This window comes from Danio rerio, chromosome 18, assembly GCF_049306965.1.
Source record: "Danio rerio strain Tuebingen ecotype United States chromosome 18, GRCz12tu, whole genome shotgun sequence".
Lineage (NCBI taxonomy): Eukaryota > Metazoa > Chordata > Actinopteri > Cypriniformes > Danionidae > Danio > Danio rerio.
Window position 1 is genome coordinate 14,101,277 of NC_133193.1, and position 16,224 is coordinate 14,117,500.

General features: G+C 35.3%; 1 protein-coding gene across 5 annotated transcripts in view; it reads left to right on the forward strand.

Moving 5' to 3' along the window:
• Positions 1-16,224, forward strand: part of tbxas1 (thromboxane A synthase 1 (platelet)) — a 216,708-nt gene that overhangs the window by 90,329 nt on the left and 110,155 nt on the right. For all 5 annotated transcript variants that reach the window (XR_012393810.1, NM_205609.2, XM_073929585.1 and 2 more), the window contains 4 exon segments: positions 10,787-10,875; positions 10,964-11,112; positions 11,303-11,433; positions 13,547-13,870. Coding sequence is in view for 4 of the 5 variants with exons in the window: in NM_205609.2 (NP_991172.2) it covers positions 10,787-10,875; positions 10,964-11,112; positions 11,303-11,433; positions 13,547-13,870 (693 nt within the window). In the remaining variant the exon portion in view is untranslated.

Below are 16,224 nucleotides of genomic sequence, written 5' to 3' on the forward strand. Positions count from 1 at the left end.
GCTGAAACTGTAAAAAACATGTCCGTCAGGGATGTCAGAGGTGTGTGTGCTCTGCTGTGAGAGGAGAAACAGTGTTTGCACTTCTCCCATACACACAGACACTCAGAACAGTGGAGTGACATTCGCCCAAGCTAAATCCGGCATGCTGTGACATCATTCAGGAGAAATCCGCACACATCACTCTCTATCCGTCATCTCGAAACACAGTGTGGGAGAGAAACGCTGCACAGTGGCAAAGACACAAACTTCTAATGAGCTCATAAACGGCTTTACAATCTGCTGTAATCCAAGTCTCAGAGCTGCGTCTTAAAGCATGTCCATTAACTTAATTGCAGTAAACAGAGCCATTGTGTTTGCATTTTGAAAACCCACAGAATCGAGACGTTCCACTGTTAAATATTAGCTGCGTCTGGCAAAGGATTTTATGGCACATGAAATTGGGATCAAAATTTGCCCAAAACTTGCCCGAATGTTTAAAGTGCCCCCCTTATGCTGTTTTGGATGTTGGCTTTCATGTAGTGTGTTTAACATCACAATTTGTGAACACAAGGGTCTACAAAGATCAAAGTGCATGATAAATAGAGTTGGTCTCTTCCAAAAGACAAAAAAATAAATAAATAAAAAATACTGAACAGTGTCATAATTTTTGATAATACTGGGTATGATAATTTTAGGTCTTCCGCAGATAACAAGCTTCTAAAATTGTTCGTCATTCATTCATTTTCCTTCGGCTTATTCCCTTTATTTATCAGGGTTCGCCATCCCATAATGAACCGCCAACTTATACAGCATGTTTTACACAGCGGATGCCCTTCCAGCTGCAACCCAGTACTGTGAAACATCCATACTCTCTCACATGTACACACATACACTCCGGCCAATTTAGTGTGTTTAATTCACCTATAGTGCATGTATTTGGACTGTGGAGGAAACCAGAGCGCTCGGAGGAAACCCACGCGAACACAGGGAGAGCATGCAATGTAACGGTGAGAGTAAGCAAGACAAAAAGGATCCAAATGCAAGTGATTTATTATAGTCAAAAGGTGAACACAAGAAAATAGGGAGCTAGTAGCGAGGACGAAGATAGTCATTGCTATATCACCAGGAACATCTAGATTCAGACCGACTATCCTGACAAAACACAGAAAGATCATAAACAGAGCAAGAGCAACAAACTGACAATGATGTCCTGGCTTTCCGCTCTAATACAGGTGAGCAAAGTGCCATCAGCTGGAACTGCTGATAATCCCGCTGATCACGTAATGTAAACAAAGCACGCCTCAGAGCACATGAAACCATAACACAGAACCACGTGACAACACCAAACATGAATAAAAAAAAAAAAGAGCGCATGTACTTGACAACCGTGACATGCAAACTCCAAACAGGGCCGAGACTCGAACCAGCGACTTTCTTGCTGTGAGGCAACAGTGCTAACCCCTGAGCCACCATGTCGTTCTCTAAAAATGTTCTCTTAATATAATTTTTGAATGTTCTTGAATTTCCAGTTTATTAGATAAGAATTATTGTAAATTTTTGGCTTATAATGACATTATTCAAAGGTTTTTATAACGTTTCAGTTTTGTATTATATTAATGTTCTCAGAATGTTATTTAAAACATTATTAAAACATTCATTTAGCATAATCACAATGTAGTCCATATCCTAAAGATTAAGCTTTCTTGAGCTAGAAACCAATAAACACATGACTCCAATAGCAGTGATTTCTAAGCTAACACTGATAAGCATGAAAATATGTAGTGCATTGGGCAAAACTTTAAGTTTATAAATCCCTAGTAAGTAAAAATACATATAACAAGCTGAAGCTAATATGGAACTATATGAAGCTAAAATGCTAACAAACAAAGGTATTGACTCTTACAGAAACAGCTGACATAGCTAACACTATGATAAGCATAGATATACTTTGTAAACAATTGTTAAATAATAAAACTGTTCATTTTAAAAAGGCCTGCTAGCATAAAAACTAAACCATCTATAGTTGAAACCAGCAAACAATGTATACTACAGTTTGATGTAAGCATACTGCTAAGCTAACATTACAATAAGCATGAAAATATATGTTGCATTGGGCAAAACTATAAGTTTATAAATCTCTAGTATACATACTGAAAACATATAATAAGAGCTACACTACATGAAGAGGACTGTATATGCAAACAAACAAAATTGACTCTTACAGACACAGCTGAAACCAGCAAACAAAGTTACTGCAGTTTGATGTTAGCAGGCTTCTAACCTAACACTACAATAAGCATGAACATATGTTGCCTTGGACAAAACTGTAAGTTTATAAATCTCTAGTAAGTAAAGAAAACATCAAAAGCTACTCTATCTTTAACAGGCATCATAACCACCTGGTTGACCTTTAATCCATTGGCTATCATTAAAATTTTAATTGCTTATTACTATTTATAAGATGTGTGTCAGTATATTATTTAATGCAAGACTTGGACCAAAACATTTTTTTAAGAAGTGCACGGCCATAAAAGCATACCAAACCGAATCGTACCCGTACCACTCAGTGGAAATGGGCCTAAAAGGGTTAAGCTTATATGCTAACAAAAAAAACATACTTATTAACTCTTACAGATACAGCTGAAACTAGCAAACAAAACTACTACAGTTTGATGTTAGCAGCTGCTAAGCTGCCACTACAATAAACATGAAAATATATCGCATTGGGAAAAACTTTAAGTTTATAAATCTCTAGTAAGTAAAAAAATATATAACAAGCTACACTATATGAAGCTTATATGCTAACAAACAACATTATTGATTTAAATATGATTTGATTTATTGCTTTAACCTTGCTGCTAAGCAAACATTAATCTGCACAAAATGCATATAGTGTCCAGAAATACTGGGTGAAATTGTTAGTTTATAGATCCCTGCCATTTTAAACAAGGCAAACCTGAATAAATACAAATACAGTTTTATTTTAGCATGTTGCTAGGTTTACACAACAATACGAATGGACAACTTGCACACAAAACTTGCCTTTTCTGTCAACATTACAAGTTTTAATTTTACATGCAAACATTTACACAACTTTTAAGGAATGTTATGGGATGTTCTGAAAATGTTCCCTGTTAGCTGGGTCATTGACTAACTCATCCATAAACCCTTTCTACATTGACCCTCAATTTCTTTACTTGTAGCTGGTTACTGGTAGAGTTTGTTCTGTGTTGTCAAAATGTCAAAGATGCTGTTTTCTGTGTTGTGAAAGCAATTTTCGCTTTGCATACACAGATGGTTGTGTTAGACTTTATCATTTAGCACACAATTTAGCTTTAGGCTACTTAGTGTTGCATTCTGTAATTAAGGACAATCTTGCACCATAAAGTTGGCGTGTTCTCAAATTGGAAAGTTAAAGCATTTAAATGCATGTGTTGTGGTGAGTTTGTTATGTACCGTGGCAGATACTTTTAAAGGGGTGGCTCTCTACTATATCATATTTTAAACTTCAGTTGATGTGTAATGTAGCTGTGTGAACATAAACAACATCTCTCAATGTAATACGCTCAAAGTTCAATGCAAAGGGAGATATTAGCTTTTACAGAGTTAGCTTAGCAAAGCCTACAGCAAACAAATTCCACAGAGCTTCTTCCCTCCTAGTGTCATACAAAAACAGAGGTGCTTCGGTTTAATTTTATTTATGTTCCAGAAAAAAAACATAAAAAAAAACATAGCTCTAGCATTTGACAAAGGACAGCTTCCAGAATCTCTCCTAGTTCAGAGCTGGGTTCAGCTAAAAACTCCTCAAACCATATTAGACTAAGCTGTGAATTTTGAGCCACAACCTGTAAGTATTTTTATTTGTTAAAACTGATCTGTTACATGCACAGTTTCTAGCGTTAACGGTATGTTGTAGCGAGGATGTAAACAAGGCTGTAAACAACAGGACATGCTTTTTGTCATTGTTAACAATTAGCTACAAATTCATATTTATCTATCAAACTGCTGTAAACTCTCACAATCTTCACCAGCACTGCAATGTCTCTCTATTCGGCCGCTTTCCTTGCTTTCTACATCTCAAATAACCAACTTGCAAAAGATTTATAAATGTTTCATACACATACTTATAACCCAAATATATGTGAAAGACACTTGTGAGATTTTATTGTAGAGAGCAGGCGTGATGTTCAGCTGTGTACGTTTCATTTTCTGTCTGATTTAGATACAAACTGATATGGCTAGCAGCTACTAACTGACAGTATTTACACAGCACAAAACTTGCTTGTAGGGGTATGATGCTTTTTCTGGTGACATGGAGCCGATCTGCGAATCACAGGACATTATGTTAGCTGACCAATCAGAGCCTCTTGAGGGCAGCCTTTCAGAGGAACAAAGAAATATGACAGTCATTTTCATTTTAGAGTAGCAGCATATCCTTAAAGTAAGATATATGAAAAAATAACAACATTTTCTACAAATTAAGCATGAGCACACATTGCTTTGCGTGTTATAAACACAGCCAAACCTTAAAAATACACTGTGAACCACCCCTTTAAAACTGTATTGTGCATCAGTGCTTTAAAAAAAACAGAAAACACCATTGACTGAAGATCTTCGATTAGGGCGACCTCTAGTTTAGAGTGACCAGGATCCCGAGAAAAGAACTGATATTGCAGTGTATTTTATAACAAAATTAAAGTGTTTTCTTGACCTTGGGTGGCTGTAAACCAATTATAATAGGTCTCGAAAACAAAATTAGAAACTTTTAAAATAGCAAAATAAGGACAATTTAATGTATAACCGAGTTCCAGGTTGTGAGTGTATGTGTGTCCAAATGTGTAGGCATTTCAATTGCTGCCTGTATTGATTTTCATTAGCTGCGGTGTAGTGGTAGAAAGAGACAGTAGACACCGCTCCTGTCGCTCTACATCAGCCTTTCCAGTCGTCTTCATCTGCCTGCCTGCACCGAGTCAATATGCATCAACAAACACACATGCACGCACACACATCTATTCATCTTATTTACCACCAAGTAAGGCCTCACGGAGATGTAATTTGTTCCAGTAAAACTGAGATGACTCTACCTCTGGTGAATACTAAACGTGTTGAGTAACAAAGCTTTTGCTTGGACTGTAAAGACAGAGTTTAGTTGTTTTTTGGTGACTCGAAGAAACTGAATAATTTGTAGTGTAAAATATAGGATCGAAACCTTTAAGGTGTAGTCAAAACTGCCTGCATAGATGGTAGTTTAAAGGCTATTAAATTAAAGAAATTTTTGTTTATACGTTTTGTTCAAGACTACATTTCAAGCAATGTTGTGTAATATTCTAACAATTTTTGCTTTATTAATTAATTTATTTCTGTAAAAAGTCTAATTTCAGAATCATTGCTCAATCCTGAGTGTCATGATCCTTCTGATTAAATATATTTCTGTTTATTGGACTGTCAGCTTAGCAACATGCTTACATCAAACCCTATTGGTTTCAACAATATTGTATCAGCTGTTTAATTTTTACGTTTATAGCATATACCTGCTTTCTAAAATTAACCTGTTTAATTTGCACATTTCTAACATATACTGGTTTGACTGGTTTTAACAATTTTAACCAGTATCTATATCAGTTATGTCATGCTTAGTTTTAGCATAGCAGCATGCTCCAACCATAAATCAATAGTTGATTGTTTTAATGTTGCTTGGTTTTAGAGGGGTTTTGGCCATTTCCAGGCTGGTCTTAGCTGGTCAGGCTGGGAGATGACCAGCTAAAACCAGCTTGATCAGCCTAGCCAGGATGGGAGCCCAGCCAAAACTAGCTATGTCCAACTTAAACCAGGCTGGTCAAGCTGGTTTTAGCTGGATTTAGCTGGTCATTTTCCAACCTGACCAGCAAAGATCAGGCTGGAAATGGCTGGAAATGGCCAAAACCCCTCTAAAACCAGGCTGGTCAACCAGCCAACCAGCTTAGGCTGGTTTAAGTATTTTTTTCAGCAGGGGTTTATAGCATGTACCTGCCTTCTAGCATGGTTTGACTTGTTATTAACTATTTTACTTAGCAGCTATATCTGTATGTCATGCTTGTAGTGTTTACAAAGCAGCATGGTCCAACCATTAAACCCTGTTTGAGTCCATTTTTTTCAATATTTTCTAGCACATAAGCTTAAAACTGTGTATCTTTTTATTTACTATGGATTTTAAAACATTCAGTTCTACCTAATGTATGTTCAAATTACAAAGTGTTAACCTAGCAACATGCTACCATCAAACTCTGTTGGAGTCATTTGTTTTGTTTGCTGGTGTCTATAACCTTTATATGGTTTGGCTTGTTTTAAAGTTGGCAAGCATTTATAAACTAACAGTAACAGCATGGCCATTATACATTTCATGCTTATTGTAGTGTTAGCTAGCTTAGCAGCACACTAAAACTATACAGAGTCGATTGTTTTGTATGTTTGCATGTAAAAGCTTAAGATTACATAGTTTGTTTTTATTTACTAGGAATTTAAACGCTATGTATTTTCTTGCTTATTGTAGCGTTAGCTTAGCAACATGCTAACATCAAACTCTGTTGGAGTAATTTGTTTTGTTTGCTGGTTTCTACATAACCTTTGGTTTGTCTTGATTTTAAGTTAGCAGGCATTTACAAACTGACAATTGTAAGTATTTATTTGCATTATACATTGCATGCATTTTGAAGTGTTAGCTTAACAGCGTACTAAAATTATACATCATCTGGGTCATATTTTCATGCTTATGGAAATATAGTGTTAGCAGCGTTAGCTTAGCAACTTATGCACTCAGTTCTATTGGAGTCGTGCATTTGAAACCATAGCGTCTGCTTAATTAACCATCAAAACCTTGCTGGCTTCAGTGAAAAAAAGCTATTTAGATCAGCTTAGCTACTTCTAACTAATTCAACTCCCCAAGCAAGACTAGCATGGAAATTAATTACGCAGAGTAGTCTATTAGCAGAGTAACCAAAAGACAGAATTGATTAGTAGAGAGGACAATAATCAGGTTTGTCCGCGTAATTGAACGTGAATTGATATTTCCCGACAGAACAAATACCTACTATACACCATGTTTTCTTTCTCATACATCCATTTCTTCCTATATCTCTTTCTCTCCTTCCCTCTTTCCTCCTATACAAAATAGTCTTTCTGTGGCTCTCTCTTTCCTACTGAGCAGACAGGATCAATAGGTCTCGTAAGAGCTGCTGGCTTATCACGGCTGCAGTCATGGGTGTCAGGTAGAGAAGCCATAGCATTGAACACAGAGAGTGTGGACAAGCTCTCATCTCACTGAGATTCAGAGGGAGAGATTGCAGGTGTGAAGAAGTGCAGTTCCAAGAATCATGCGTCGAGAGTAGCTTAATTTGTCTTGAGCCCTTTGTGTCATTTTTGGTCTTCTGCTCGTGAATGAATAGACCAAACTAAATAGGCCAACCGGTGTAGTCGGTTTCTTTCAGGTACATATAAAGCAATGCAGTTTGAATGGATGAGAAATGGTTTAGAAGGTGATAATCTACAAGAAATGTTATTTGTTGAATGTTCTTTGATATGGTTAAGAAGTATGCACTCTTAAAACAAACTTGCATTGATGGATTTATGAAGAGATTTCAACTAGAACTTATATATTGCACAAAAGCGTCTTTATAGTGAGCAAAGGTTTATCTTCATTTGAATTATTAAAATATCTACATAGTAAGTTCAGGTTCTTTTCAACAAAATATTCTGTTCATGGAGGAAAAAAAGCATCTTTTCTGAGTCAAAGCAGTCTCGAATGTCTCACTTTGGCTTACTTGTAAAAGGAAAGAAAAAAAAAAATCACCCTATTTTGTAAATGCATGTTATAGATTGTATTGTGAATGATTCATTCACTCATTTGTTTAACCTTGTAAAGTTTATTTAAATAGCTTACCCAAAAATGTAAAGTTACTCACTATTTAGTCACAATCAAATGGTTTCAAACCCATTAGTTTCTTTCCTCTATTGAACACAAAAGAAGATACTTTGAAAAAATGCTGAAAACCTGTAACATTGACTTCCAAAGTCAATAGTCAAACAAATACTATGGTAGTCAGTGGTTACAGGTTTTCAGCATTTTTTTAAATGTATGCAACAGAGGAAACTTTTAACAAGTTTGTGACAAGTGAAGGGTAAATAAATTATGACAAAATGTTCAGTTTTAAGTGAAAATACTTTTTTTATTTGGCAAATTTTATTTAAAAAGATAGATTACCCATTCATTCATTAATTTTCCTTCAGCTTAATCCCTTATTTATCAGAGGTTGTCACATTGGAATGCACTGCCAACTATTTCGGCATCTATTTTTTACGAAGCGGATTAGTCTTCAGCCACAACCCAGTACTGGGAAAAGGATATAGTAGCTTACCCAAAAAATGTAAATTTACTCACTATTTACTCACAATCAAGTGGTTTCAAGCCTTTATAAGTAACTTTTTCTGTTGAACACAAACAATGTTATTTTGAAAAATGTTTGAAACCTGTAAACATTAGTCAAATGTCAATTACTATAAAAGTCAATGGTTACAGGTTTTTAGCATTTTTTAAAATATCTTCTTTTTGTGTTTGTGATAAGAATTTTCAGTTTTGGGTGAACTATCCTGTTACTAACTATAATTATTCAAAATTAATAAAATTGTACACATTTTGGAGGAAGTTAATGTGTGCTCAACTCAAATTTTGTAGTCTTTTAGCAGAGTAACCAAAATATAGAACTGATGTATACACCGTAAAACCTAACAGACAACTTTAAGTAAATTTTGAGTGAACTACACATTTCATTTGTTAAAGTTAATTCTACTCATTTGAAAAGAGTTGTGAAAGTGTTAAAGATAATAAGTGAATTAAATACCTCATTACTTCAACTTATATAAAGTAAGCTCACAGTACTTATATAGATTAGGTTTTTATCTAAAATGATTTGTTGCAATCGGTTTCCTCAAACGGCTTGAGTTGCCTTAACTTATTGGGTTTTACAGAACTCAGTTGGTTTGAGTTATCTTAATTTATTAGGTTTTACTGTGCTCAAATGGCTTCATTTACTTAAATTGATTAAGTTCACAGTACTCATTAGGATTCGCTTTTGAACTTAAATGGTTTGTTGCAATCGGTTTGAGTTACCTTAACTTTTTGGGTTTTGCAGTGTAGAGAGCACAATAATCAGGTTTATCCGAGTAATTGAATGTGATTTGATATTTCCAGACAAAACAAACAGAAAAAACACCCTTTATATATTGCAGTATATCACAATATTTATCTTGTGTAAAATAATGTATATTGTGTAGCATAAAGCTTGTTTATAAATGTAACTGAATTGTTCTTTTGAGTCATTCAGAGGCACAAATCTTTTGAATCATTTTGTTTAACTAATTCATAAACTGAATTACAGTTTTAAATTCTTAGTAACACAATAAAATCAGTTGCAGATTGCTGGAGAACTACAATTATGCCACTGAACTAAACTACAAATCCCAGAAATCTTTGCTCCAATTACTCCTGCCACAGCTGACAGTCATCTGGACACTGACACATACACACACACAGCTGAAACTCATCTTTATTGATTACATGGACTATATACAGTATGCACGACACTTTGACGCAAACTGTGCTGACTGTTATTCTGTAGCATTACAAAGTGATCTTTTGTCTAACCTTGCTTTGTTTCTCGTTTACGTTGTTTTGCCCCTTGAAATCAACCTATTTGCCTCTGACCACGACAATTATTTTGGATTCTTCTCATGATAATGTTTGCTCCTGTTTTGACTATTGCCTACATGACTCTGAGTTTATAAACTGCATTTGGACCCCTTGTACCCCAACTCACGTTACAGCATACACAGTTGAAGTCAGAATTATTAGCCCCCATCCCCCAACCCCCTTGATATTTTTTTTCTTTTTTAAATATTTTGCAAATGATGTTGAACAGAGCAAGGCAGTTTTCACAGTATGTCTGATAATATTTTTTCTTCTGAAGAAAATCTTACTTGTTTTATTTTGGCTAGAATAAAGGCAATTTTTAATTATGTAAAACGCATTTTAAGGTCAGAATTATTAGCCCCTTTAAGCTATATATTTTTCGATAGTCTACAGAACGAACTATCATATATACAATAACTTGCCTTATTACCCTAACCTGCCTAGTTAAGCTAATTAACCTAGTTAAGCCTTTAAATGTCACTTTAAGCTGCATAGAAGTGTCTTGAAAAATATCTAGTCAAATATTATTTACTGTCATTATGGCAAAGATAAAATTAATAATTTATTAGAAATGGGTTAAAACAATTATGTTTAGAAATGTGTTGAAAAAAATATTATCTCCGTTAAACAGAAATTGGGAAAAAAATAAACAGAGGTGCTATTAATTCAGGGGGGCTAATACTTCTGACTTCAATTGTATATGAATCCTGTCTTTTCTTTTCACTTCAGTGAATTAATTGTTCAAGCTGTTGTGTAATTCTTAATGAATACATGAATTAATTAATGTATTGTTTCTTGGAATGCAAAAATTAAGCCCTTTACTCACTGAGTAAAGTTTCTAATCTGCACCAGAACATACAGTAGATGTTAAATTAAATTTTCTATCAATAAATCCTACAGTATCTTTTTATACCCAACCAAATCTGTCCAAACAGCCCATTTCCAACATTTTCTGTGCATTTCTGGTTCATTAGCTACATTTAGATTGCATTTATTCCTTGCATTTATCGTCTTGTAATCTATCTCCTTTGCATTGGTTTGTGGTGTTTGCAGATTGCTGATATCTGTAAAAAAATTGCTTTACAGATGGTTCCACTGATCAACACAGCCACAGAAACATTACTGAGAAACCTGAAGAGCCATGCTGAGTCTGAAAACAGCTTTAACATCCACAAGTATGGGCTTCTCAGAATATACATGCACACATCTGTTTTTCTTATTATTCCAGAGCTTTTATTATTAAACTAAACGTCTGTTTCGCAGGTGTTTCGGCTGCTTCACTATGGATGTGATTGCCAGTGTCGCGTTTGGTACGCAGGTGGACTCTCAGAATAATCCAGATGACCCTTTTGTTCACCAAGCATCCAAGTTTTTCGCCTTCTCCTTCTTCAGACCCATAATGATTTTCTTCAGTACGTTCAGCCCTCACATGCAGGACAGCATTTATGTCCGTCTCATTAATGTAGAAAGGATATCACAGCTAGTGCTTCCGACAGACGATGATATGAAGCTAATTTTTTATCACGCATATATTGCGATTAGCATATTTATTGTACAAGTGAAATGTTCTTACCGTGCCCATTTTTCATGGATTTTTTTCAGTGGCGTTCCCGTTTCTCCTTCGGCCTCTTGCTGGCCTTCTTCCCAATAAATCCAGGGATGAGATGAATAGTTTTTTTACACAATGTATTCAGAAGATGATTAAACAGAGGGATGATCTTTCTCCAGAACAGGTATGAATGTACGAACAACATAAAGAATCAGGGAAGCATCCACACTTACACAATCAGTCAAATTGTCACAATCAGTCTTTTTTTTTCTGTTCTAATTTTATGGTTATCTGAAAGTATATAATCTGTGGGAAAGAAGGAAAGAAAGACTGTGGAAGATTGAGATATTAATGAAACTATTAGCCAACCGTACAATTTAAAGTGATAGCTCAACCAAAACTGTAAATTAACTCACCATTTACTCATCCTAAAGTGGTTGCAAACCTTTACGAGTTTTATTCTTCTGTTAAAGAAGATATTTTGAAGAAAGCCGGAATCCTGTAACCATTGACTTCCATAGTAGGAAAAACAAAAACTATGGAAGTCAATGGTCCAGCTGTCTTCAAAACATCTTCTTTTGACGTTCAACAGAAGAAAGAAACTCGTACATAAGTAAAGGGTCAGTAAGTAATGACAATTAAATTGTTGGGGAAACTGTCCCTTAAACACATTAATAATTCACAAATTACGACTACATGCCAGACAAGCTAATCAGGACAAACACTTTACGCTTCTATAGCCTTGATATGTTACAGCATGAATTTACAGCTGTTATGTTTCTAATAGTCTTTAGCACATGACTAATGTGTTTACTATGTTTTTAGCATGTTTTAACACTATAATGCAGCATGAATTAGCATGTTACTAACATTTAGATAGGACATTCACGTTTAAACATTGTTAGCACATTACTAGCATGTTTTAGCACATGGTTGACAAGTTTAACAGGTTAGCATGGTTTCACATATTGTTATCGCTACTTAGAAAGCTAGAGCTTTTAGCGTAATTAGAAATAACAATGCGAGTTGTGCACATTGAAAATAACTTCCTTTAACCAGACATTTTATTAACACATTGTTAAATAATCAACCTGTCAGTAAATGATGACTTTTTTTTTGGCTAAATTATCCTTTTACGACACTAATAATTCACAAATTACAATAGGTGGGATATGCTACTAGAGACCAGATAAGCTTATTATGAAAAACACGGATATAGCCTTGGTATGTTACTAGCATGAATTAACTGTTGTTATGTTTCTAATAGTCTTTAGACCATGGCTAATCCGTTACCATGTTGTTAGCATGTATTAACACTAGATTGCAGCAGGAATTAGCATATTACTAACATGTTGCCAGGACATTGATGTTTAAACATTGTTAGCACATTACTATATGTTTTAGCGCATGGTTGACAAGTTTAACAGGTTAGCATGGTTTAGCATATTGTTATCGCTTCTTAGAAAGCTACAACGTATGGCGTAATTAGAAATAACAGTGTGAGTAGTGCATGTAAAAATAACTCCCTCATAACTCCTCATTTGTTAACCAGGTGTTTTATTACATTATTAAATCATCATTGGGTTAGGAAATGATGACAAACTTTTGTAGTTTTGGGACAAACACTTATATAACCTTGATATGTTACTAGCATGAATTTATTGTTATGTTTCTGACAGCCTTTAGCACATGACTAATGTGGTTGCCGTGTTGTTAGCATGTTTTAACACAATAATGCAGCATGAATTAACATGTTATTAACATGTTGCTGGGAGGTTCGTGTTTAAACATTGTTAGCACATTACTAGCATGTTTTAGCACGTGCTTGACAAGTTTAGATTAACATGCTTTAGGACAATCAATTTTATAGCCTTGATATTTCACTAGAATGAATTAACTGCTGTTATTGTTTCTAATAGTATTTAGCACATGGCTAATGTGTTTACCATATTGTTAGCATGTTTTATCACCATATTGCAGCATGAATTAGCATGTTACTAACATGTAGCTGGAAGGTTTATGTTTAAATATTATTAGCATGTTTTAGCACATGGCAACAGGTTAGCATGCTTTAGCAAATTGCCATCACTAGTTAGAAAGTTTATACTTATAAATAACAGTGTGAGTGGTGCATGTAGAAGATAACTTCCTTTAACCAGTTGTTTCATTAATACACTATTAAATCATGAATAGCGAAGTTTTAAAAAAACAAAGGAAAAAAAGCAAATCATTAAATTGTCAAGATTTCCTCAGTATTGAGTACATTAACATGTTTGTGATCTGTTTGTTTCCCACAGCGGCGGAAAGACTTTCTGCAGCTGATGTTGGATGTCAGGACCAACAACAAGTTTTTGTCAGTGGAGCATTTTGATGTGGTCAACGACGCCGACGAGGAGGCCTATGATGGACATGAAAACAGCCCTGCTAATGAATCCACCAAGCGCAGCCAACAGAAGAGAATGATGACGGAGGATGAGATTGTCGGTCAGTCCTTCATCTTCCTGGTGGCTGGCTATGAGACAAGCAGCAACACGCTAGCATTCACATGCTACCTGTTAGCAGTTCATCCAGAGTGTCAGAAGAAACTACAGGAGGAAGTTGATGAATTCTTCAGCAGACACGTGAGTCCAGATTTAACTGACTTGTTTTTGGTGTGTGTTTGCGAATACATTCTTGTTTTGAGAATGCTTTTTTATTTGTTCTGCATAAATGTGGAATAACTGGCATTCTGTTCAATGTTTTCACAAGTCTTTTTGTCATATTTGTCGTGTCGTGGGTGCTCATAAATGCCATTATGATTCAGAAAATGCTTTTTTTGACAATGCATTCTTTGCTCTTCTAGAGCGTTTCATTTTTTATCCGATTTTGAAGGTCTGTGTTATTTGTGTTTCTCACAAACCATTTACCATCAGGGCCTTTGAATAAATAAATTTACAAGGTGGAACTTTTTATTTTATTTTATTATTTGGGAATGGACCTCCTACTAAAAGGATAGTTCATCCACAACTGAACATTCTATAATCATTTCTTTTCTGTTGAACACTTGAGGAGATATTTTGAAGATTGCTAAAAACTTGTTACCATTGACTTTAACATGGACTCATTCTGAAAATGTAGCCCAATATATATTTCTGGAGATCACGAATTATGTAGCCAGATCTACATATGGCTGCATTTCGTCTTTAAAATAAATGCTGTAGAGCAGTATGACGGCGTTACTTTTTACGCCTACCAGCTGACCGCTTGTGTCCGTATAGATGGCTTTCCCTGCTGTTACCAGTTTGACCAGTAGCTCCCCATGTGTGTCAGTGGACTTGAGACGCAGAGAGGAGTTGACCATGATGACAGGGTTTGAGTCTGGCAAAGAACTGTTCCAGAAAGCGGGTAAAATAAATAAGTAAATAACAGGGTGAAAATGTGGTAAAACGTGGTAAAAATCAGACAATGGCTTTACTTTTTGGTCAGTTGGGTTCAAGGAAGTGGGTGGGCGGGTCAGTCTGTGCTTTTGAAAACACTGTTGGTTTGGTTTATTGAATGAGGAGGGTGGGTCAGCCAATCAGTCAGTCAGTTAGTTGACAGCGGCCTATGGTGGATTTACACAAGAACAGCAGACACAAATGGCACTCGCGAGAGAAATTTAAGATCTGAAAAAGCGTACACAGCGGCCTTTGATGGATTCACAAAAACAAAAACTGCAAAATAACACAGCCCCTGGGATGTATTTGGCGCTCTCCAGAAATGTATATACAGTAGGGGTACAGAATCAGAATGAGTCTAGGTTGAGTGACTTCCAAGTATTTTTTTTTCCTACTATGGATGTCCAATGGTTACAGGTTTACAGCTTTCTTCAAAATACCTTCCTTGTGTTTAATTAAAGAAAAAGAAACTCAAAGGTTTAAATCAGTTGAGGGTGTATTAATAGTAAGTACATTTAAATTATCAGATGAGCTTTCTCTTTAATGAGAAGCTTTATCAAAGAGCAGATGTTTTCAAATTTGTGTCCACAAAAGGCACTCAAGGTGTATATAAATAATAGTGGAAAAAATGTTTTTATACAATCTCAGGTGCATTTGCTCTGTTAGTGCAGTTCACTTTAATTAGTGTGAACTCTTCCATCTGTGCTTTGGTGCACATCAAACAAGCAAACACATACTGCTGAAAAGATGGGCTATTCTGGTGTTGATTGACTGAAATATGAATGTGACAGACCAAAGATCAACCATTTAAACCAAAAACAGCACATAATCATCACAAGGTATGGCCCTAAAAATGACAGATTGCGCAAGATTTTCTGATCAAATGCATGATGTTTTTCACTAAAGTTCAATTTAAACGCATATCATTGAAGAAAATCTTTATGTGTGATTTCCTGCTGTTTTGATCCCTTTACACATTTAAGCTCTTTACAAGTTGTCAACTAATTAAAATACTATACATGCATTCACATACAGCAAACGAATGAGTTTAGTCCAGCATGCAGAATTACTTTGGATGTTTGGTTCAATCCAAATTATACATCATGAGAGCCTTTTGTTTGTTTTATATTTTTGAGTTTAAGGCCAAAAAGGAACACTCCACGTTTAAAAAATAAAAATAAAAAATAGGCTCATTTTAACATCTCCCGTAGAGTTAAACAATGGAGTTTTACCATTTTTGAATTCATTTAGCCTATCTTTATATCTGATGGGACCATTTTTAAGTTAGCTTTGCATAGATCAGGGGTGCCCAAACTCAGTCCTGGAGAGGCGGTGTCCTGCATAATTTAGCTCCAATATCCTTCAACACACCTGCCTGGAAGTGTCTAGTATACACAGAAAGAGATGTTAAATCGGGGTTGGAACTAATACATGCAGGACACCGGCCCTTACTGGCATATGTAATTAAATCAGATTATTATCTTGCTCAAAAATGACCAAACATTTTTAATAGTTCCCATATATTAAGCTTTTGTAGTTACAATGTGTACTAAGACCAT